Source organism: Pterocles gutturalis, unplaced genomic scaffold (assembly GCF_000699245.1).
Source record: "Pterocles gutturalis isolate BGI_N339 unplaced genomic scaffold, ASM69924v1 scaffold29383, whole genome shotgun sequence".
NCBI lineage: Eukaryota > Metazoa > Chordata > Aves > Pterocliformes > Pteroclidae > Pterocles > Pterocles gutturalis.
In genome coordinates this window covers 2238-10152 of record NW_010126573.1, presented here as the reverse complement: position 1 = coordinate 10152, position 7915 = coordinate 2238, and the positions used below count along the sequence as shown (strand labels likewise).

General features: G+C 56.8%; 1 protein-coding gene across 1 annotated transcript; it reads right to left on the bottom strand.

The window, feature by feature from the left end:
* Positions 1-3822: 3822 nt before the first annotated feature.
* Positions 3823-7459, bottom strand: LOC104465825 (sestrin-1-like; the record flags this gene model as incomplete). Its single annotated transcript, XM_010079023.1, has 8 exons — positions 3823-4104; positions 4665-4809; positions 5116-5306; positions 5735-5853; positions 6313-6424; positions 6509-6745; positions 6858-7040; positions 7256-7459. Coding segments are annotated over 8 exons (1281 nt in total), but the record flags the coding sequence as incomplete, so codon positions are not given.
* Positions 7460-7915: the final 456 nt, after the last annotated feature.

The window sequence follows — 7915 nt, the reverse complement described above, 5'->3', positions numbered from 1 at the left end:
TGATCAGGCATTGGAACAGGCTGCCCAGGGCAGTGGTGGAGTCACCATCCCTGGAGGTGTTCAAGAAACTTGCAGATATGGTGCTTAGGGACGTGGCTTAGTGAGTGGGTGGTGTTGGGTGGATGGTTGGACTTGATGATCCCTGAGGTCTTTTCCAACCTTAATGATTCTATGATTCTGTCCTAACAGCTACATGGTTTCAGTGCACCTTATTTGCAAGTAGGTCAGCCTTGCAGTCTTGGAGACCTCATAGCTCTCCCAAGTTGTCACTATACGCATTTTGGCCTATGGAGTAATTGGTTGCAGAGCAGCAGTACCTGAAGCCAGTGCAAAAACTTCACCAGCTTTTCTGCTCAGCTTAATTTCTGGCCAGAGACCTGCTTTGCCCTGGATGCTTGCTGGTTGATGAACATTTCTCCTGTGCCACCAGTGATGGGACTGTGGGTGAAAGAAAGCACAGTGGGGAAGTCTGTTGCCCTACTTCACGTGGCTTTTGTGGTGGAATAGCTGGTGCATGGGGAAGGCAGGCTGGGGAGATGGTGAGGTGCATGCTGCCTGCTCCACAGCTCTCCTGGCAGGACAGTCTGTCCACAGCTTCCATGTACTATTTTTTCTCCCTCCACCACGCTGCTAAGACCAGGAGCCATAGTCCTGGCTTTTAATGGGTGGGTTGTAGGAGCTGTGACAGTAACCATTGCTGCAGCACAGCTTGCTGTTCTCTGCAGGCTGTTGCAAGAAACTGGGTGACTGCTTTGGACGTGTGCCTGCATCCTCCCCTCAGTAATTCCAGGCAAGGTCACAGTGGCCTGGTTCCCTTGTCGGTGTGCTGGACATCCTGGAGGGTTCTTACAGAGGAGGGGTACCCCAGGCTCTGGCAGCTCTCTTCCTTCCAGCCACAGAGCAAGAGAGAGAGCAGATAGTCTGAGCAGATGAAGGGTGCAGGGGGCACCAGGGCAGGGTCCCAAGCACTGAAGTGGCCAGGCTCGTGGCGTGCCGTGTGGCTTAGAGTCATCTGCTTACCTTGAATGGTGTAGTGCCTGCAGTGCCCTTCCCAGGAAGCCTCAAAGCCTGGATCTGAATGAGTGCAACAGCTTCACAGCCTGGCCAGGCCCAGGAGAGGAGCAGGGGGGTTTGATGAGGTGAAGGACCAGCTCATGGGTTTCAAAAGCTAAGCTGTAGTTAGTTACTGGCGTGCATGTAAAACTGCCCTGGAAGCATCTGGTCAATAGGACGCTTACAGGCTTCTTCAGTGACACAATCACCCATATCCAAGTTATCTGCTACAAGACCTACTTGGGACATGATAGTAACTTTGGTGGTTCTGCAGGGAAGGGAGAAGATGGTTGCTTATCTCTTGCTTTCTAGCTCTGAGATCGCATGGGGATGTTTTCTTCTTGTTGGGGAGCTGAGGCTGGCAGTCTCCCCTGGCCTTGCCAGCAGCCGTGTTTGTTTCTGGTCAGGGTTGACAGCCCATGGAGCCCTTCATCTTGCTGCTATGACCAGTGCTTGTTCTGTGAGCCAGAGAAAGTGGCAGCTACCCCAGCTCCTGCAAGGCCAGCTCTTTTTGCACAAACAGAGAGAGACACAGGATGAAAAGGAACTTGCTTTGCATCTCCTGGGGACAGGCAGCCCTTCACCCTTCACAGATAGCCAGTGCCATGCTATCACTGCCTTCTCTCTTTTCTCTCCCCAGCAGCGTGGGGTGAGCGCAGGTGGAGGGGATGATAGCACTGGCAGCATGCCGGGAGCCAGCCCCAGGTTGTGCAGAGCTGCAGATGCACTGCTTGCTTCAGGTGCGGTGAGCCCTGTGGAGAACTGGCTGCTGTGGCTCATCCCAGCCCTGCAGGGGACAGAGCTGCTTTCGAAGAGGCAGGGGAAAGATGGGCAAAATGGATGGCAGGCACCTAGGCTGCTACAGTTAATCAGAGTGCTACACTGGAGGGTGAGCAGGACACCCAGCTGTTCCCATCTGCACCCAGGCCTCGCTGGGTCTAAATGATGGTACAGCAGTGCCTGTTTCAGTACTGTCAAGCCAAGCCTGGTGGTAGCTGTCCCAGCACCAGTCATCCTGGCACTGATGACTGATTCAGCCCGTACTACCCAGCACCAGTTGTCCTGGCATTTTGCTGCCTGGGCACCAGCTTGGCCCAGTACAAGCTGGCCCAGCCCCAGCACAGGTACCTCCAGCCCGTGCTGCAAGGAAGGCACCTGCAGCATGGCTGGGGAAAGATTTTGGCCTTGCTCACCAAGCATCTGCTTGTGAGTGCAAGCAAAATGCATCTTCCTCATCTGCAGAAGCAGCACCCACCCCTCGCCCAACTGTGGCCAGGTACCTGGCAGGGGAGAAGCCATCTCCTTCCTCCGGCACTCTCCTCCCTTCCAGAGCACTGCAGCCCTCGAAAACCTTCCCTCTTTTCCTATTGAACATGCAACGCTGCAGGAGCTGCTCATCTGAGCACAGGAAGAGGACATGGCTGAGCTGAACAGGACATGTGTACCTTCAGTGACCAGCTGCTAGCCCTGGACCAGAGCTGTCATCGCAGGACCCCACCACAGCTGGTAACATGGAGCTCCTGGAGCTGGAGCCACCTCAGGGCTGCAGTCAGACAGGCACTGCTGTCCTGCTTTCAGAGCAGCCGTGAAAGTTTGGATCCCCTTCCCAATATCTGTCAGAAATAAAGCATGCATCCATGTCAAACATAATATATTTATAGCAAAAATAGGCTTTTTCTGTAGCTTCCATACACAAGGTTTTTTCCCTGTACATTTATGCAGTAAACAGGTTGACTGAAGCAGCATGTGCTGGGCTGACTCAACAGCTGCCCTTGCTTCAGGCTCCCACTTACTGCCCATGGCCTCATTGCCCTTTTGTGGCTGCTCTCCGGAGCCTGTGCCGGATCCCTTGTACCTCCCCAGCCAGGGGCTATGGCACAGGCAGGGAGCAGCCCTGGGGAAGGGGGGAGTGGTGGTGCATGCTCCTACCTGCCAGGCAGAGGGCAAGGCTGGTGCATGGGCTGCCTCTGTTCAAAAGGCAGACAGCCCAAGGAGTCCCCCCCGCCCAGGTTCAAGGAGAAGCTTCCTGTAGCTCACCTGTGCTGACTGCAGGCCCCTCCACCATACTGTTAAGCAGCAACTGACTCAGCCCTCTCATAGTGGTAAGAAGATACAAGCCATGTTAACTCAGGAAGCCTCCCTTGTTCCTCTTGCCCCTCTGCTGATGGGAGGCAGACGAGGGGCAGACGAGGGGCTTTGGGGCAAGCTCCCCAAGAACTGCCCAGAGTCCCCTCAGAAACCTCCGGAGTTTCTCACCCACGTTGTCAGAGAAGGCAGAGCTTCACAGTTTGGAGTACACCTGGGTCATCACTTGTTTATCCCAGAGAGGTTTGGCACATAGACGTCAAGGGCAGGACACATAGGCAGTAAGCACATCCCCTTCCTGTCCTAGGCTGGGGAAGGGCCCTTGCTTGGAGCCAGCGCTCCCCCCTGCCTGACCACGCAACTCGGGACACTACAACGCACCCACAAGCTGCCCGCACTGTTCCCAAGCGAGATGCATCACCCCAATGAGGCCAGGTGCCAGAGTGTGCCTTGCAAGCAGGTCAGCCACTACAGTACTGGGAGGGAAGCCAGCTCTCCCCTCTGCCCTCCCTGTGGTGGCCGAGGCTTCCACAGCGCCAGGGCAAGGAGCTTCTGCTCGTGGGGGAGCATCCCTCTAAACTGGCCCCAGTCCCCTCCTGCCTCCCTCTCCCCCCATGTTTTTGGCAGTCCTCCTTGGACATGTTCAAGTCTCCAGCATCACACCGACAACTCAGCAGCACGGACTTGCCTCACAGTTTCGTAATTGCACGTAACGGGGCCATTCAGCAAGCCCCACAAGGGGGGAAAAAAGGAACAAGACAGTCAAGTAAACTAAATTGAGTAATCCCTCGCTGTCCATCCCAGCATGATGGGTCACGCATGAGTCCAGGGAGAGAGGATGCTGCCTGGCCCTGCTGCAGCGCAGCTCCCCACTGTCTAGGAGATCATGTACTGGGTGATGGCCTGCAATGCATACAGCAGCTCTGCCTGCATTCGGGCTTCCAGGATGAGCAGGTTCACGTGGACCTAAGGGAGAAGGAAGAGAGGTTCAGGCAGCCACAGTGTGCTGCCCGCAGCAGTGGAAGCAAGCGCCCACCTGGGCTCCCAAGTCTTTTGGCAGGGGACAAAATGCCACCAATTTTTCCAGCACAGGCAGCTGCCCTTTCCCCCTCCTCCCAGTCCTGCAGGCTGTGGCTGCCTCCCAGAGCCATGTGCTGGGAATTCCTGAGCACACTTGGCACCAGTATGCCAGGCTGGCATCAACACAGTCCCTGCTGCCCACAGCAGCCACTCCTGGGAGTTATGGCTGGACCAAAGGCTCACCTGGAGGCACTCACCAATGTGGCAATGGCCCAAGAGATCCCCATTCTGTCAGTGGCCCCTGTACTCATCACACTGTGGGCAGCCCCATGCCATGCTAAACCCAGCTCCTTACAAACAGCCAGTTTCCATTTTCCCCCCACCTGCCTTGGACTGGTTTAGTGGCTCAAAGGTTTCCTGTACACCCCCAACGCACCCCAGCCTGCAGCCTCTGGCTGCTCCCAGCCCCACCACAGCCAGTCAGAGCCAGGGGCCATCCATCCCACCTTTTCACTGTGCTTGAACTGCTTCCAGAATCTGTCAAACATTTCTGAGTTTGTCTTCTCTGGGTAGCAGGTTACAGTTTTAATGTAAACTTTGAGCATCCGCTCTAGAAGCTGATTCACTTCTGCATAGTCGTAGTCGTCGTACCTGCAGGGAACACAGGGGCAAGTCATGGCCAGCACCATATCCCTGTGGAGCACGTCACCTAGGGCACAGTAGCAAGGCAGGGAGGCACACTGCAGCAGCCACCAGGCACTGAAACCCTGGCCCCAAAGTCCCCTGTCCTGGCCAGAGAAGCTGAGCATCTCTTCCTTGCCTGGTCCAACATTCAGGCAGGCAGTTCACCTCCATCTCTTTTCCAAGCCCATACGCAAGACAGACCAAGTGCCCTACCCTCCTCCTGCCTGGGTCAGCTCAGTTTTCTCCCCTGGACTGCGAAGCTGGTTTCCCTACCTAATGCCAAACATGCAGTGGATGTAGTTCCAGATGCCTCGCTTGAAGACGGAGGGTTCACAGCCCTGACGCTTGGCCATGGCACTGCTGTGAAGACCATCCACCAACCGAAACTTCTCATCCAGGAGATGCCCGATGTCAGAGTAGAGCCGGTTGACTAGTGAGAAGCCGTGGTCTTCCCAGGAGTAATCCTGTTGAGCACAGCAAGATGCTTTTGCAACTGCAAAAAGGAGGCCAGGATGTGTTTGCAAGAAGGGCTGGAGACCTCGGGTCACAGCAGAATTCAATAAGTTTGCTCTGGGGGCGGCTCTGACACAGACCACAACATCTCTCATCAGGCAGTTTTTAAATTATTTTGACCCTTGCCTCTGTGAGGGCAATGTGAAGAAATCAGTGGCCCTTGGAGACAGAAGTAAACGGTCACTTCCCTCTCCCTGGTCCTAGTGGGGCAGTTTCCCTCTCAGAGCTGAGCTTCGCTGCTCAGGCATTTTGCAAAGGCAGCTGTGCCAGATCTGGGCTGCACAGGCACCCCCACAATGGTCCACTCCCCACCAGAAGCGAGGAGGAGAGGAGAGGTAGCAGCGTGGGCTGCTGCCCGCCGAGAGAGCAGGAAGCTCACCTGAACTCTGAATACCTGCGTCTGATCCTCCTCGCGCCGGGCAAAGTCCTGGTATCCAAAGTCAGGGTCCTGCAGGTAGCATGCAAGGTTGGTGGCACTGGTGATTTCTCCATCAGTATCTGTGAGAGGGAAGAGCCCCAAAGATGGGTCAGAGCAATGCTCAGCTGCCCTGTTCCCAGCTGCAGCAGGCATTGAAATCCAGGCCTTGCTATGCCTGTTTGAGAAGTGCCAATGCCTTCTTCCCCACCACCAGCATCCCAGGAGCCCCTCTCCCAACTGTACATCATGGAAAATGTAAGTATAGACAGGGGAAGCAACACCCAAGTATGCCATACAAATTCCCATCCTGCACACCCACCTCCACTCCCTGCCCCTCACCTTCTTCTCGGTCCTGAAATCCAGGCCTTGCTATGCCTGTTTGAGAAGTGCCAATGCCTTCTTCCCCACCACCAGCATCCCAGGAGCCCCTCTCCCAACTGTACATCATGGAAAATGTAAGTATAGACAGGGGAAGCAACACCCAAGTATGCCATACAAATTCCCATCCTGCACACCCACCTCCACTCCCTGCCCCTCACCTTCTTCTCGGTCCTGCTGCAGCAGCCTCATCTCCTCCCTGCCCTCGGTCTCCACATGGATCTGCTGCATGTGTTCCCGGAGGGAATCCAGCTCCATGCAGGAGTCCAGGGACTGCACAGACACAGGCTTGGGGGTGAGGGCAGCAGTCCTAGCCATGCCCCCCATCCCACTGTGGACCCACCCTCAGGGGCTCACCCGCTTGCGGTTGATGCGCAGCAGCTCCTGGCTACAGCCATTGCTGGTGGGGACTTCGTAGAAGCACTGGTTTCCGGGTGACAAGGGCTTCAGCGAGCCTCGGCCCCCCAGCCCCTCATCCTGCTCACAGCCACAGCCGAAGACAAAGCTGGCGAGCGCATGACAGTGTGCCAGGAGGACAACAGCATGCACCAGCTCTGCCAGCGACCAGCTCCACTCGCTGATTTTCAGGAGCTTCTGCAGGACACGGACATTGCAGCAATGCAGCGCAGGCAGGCAGGGTGACAGCACCCCCAGGGGATGCTGCTGTCCCCCTGCTGCCCGGGTCAATAGCCCCCCCACCCAGTACCTCAATGTGCTCCTTGGTGATGAGCCATGGCCTGTGTGCCAGGATTTTGTTGATCTCATTGAGGTTGCGGAGTTTGGGGGGGATGAAGTCAAGGCCGCGCAGCCACTGGGGATCGCCCCCTGCCCGCAGAAACTGCAGCACGTGCAGGTTCACCAGGTACCGGCACTGGTGCCGGGCAGCTGCCTGCAAGAGCAAGCACATCAGCGTCCCTGCGCCACGCCAGCGGGACAGACACCCTGGGACCCTCCGCCCGCCTCTCACGCAGCCTCCAGGACATCATGATTTTGGCCTCAGCAGAGAAGCCCATGGCACAGGCTGTCTGGTGTAGGGAGAGTGGGCAGTCTTGTGGGGCTGAACAGAGCCTCCCGTCCCCTCTGGCAGCTCCCAGTGGGGCTCACCATGATGGCGATGTAGTGCCGGCAGTCGAAGGGCAGCGGGCCATCCATGTGCATCAGGTAGTGCTGCGTCTTGAGGAAGCTGTCGAGGTACTGCGGGTGGTAGCCCATCTGCTGGGTCACCGCCTCCAGCCGCCCCCGGCTGGCCAGCACCTTCACGAAGAGGAAATGGGGGCACTCGGGGTCACTGCCGGACATCTTCACTACCTACGGGGAACGTGTTCTGCTTAGCTCTCCCTGGAGCAGCCCTTGCTGCAGCAGCTCACCCCAGCCAGGCCCAGGCTCTGTGAGGGGCTGGGATCCCCTCTCCTGGCTTGGTGCTCCCAGAGGGACACCATCAGGTCAGAAGCCACCACAGAGGGCTCAGGTCAGAGAGCTGTGCAGAGCACTGCTTAGCAGGGTCACTGCTAGTGGGAGGACAGGCTGCAAGAAACAGAGGTTGGTCACTGCCTGGGAGAGGGCAATGTCTGGTGAATGGAAGCAAAGGGCAAACTAGGAGTGATGTTTCCTGGCAGCCTTAGAGACAAATGCAAGGCTGGAGCAGGAGAAACATGGCAGATGAAAGACCTCTCAGACTGGAGCAGCCCATCAGCCTTACTGCCAGGCCCCTGCACCACCAGCACCGAGCCCTCCTGCCCAGCTCTGGGACAGAGGGAGAGCTGT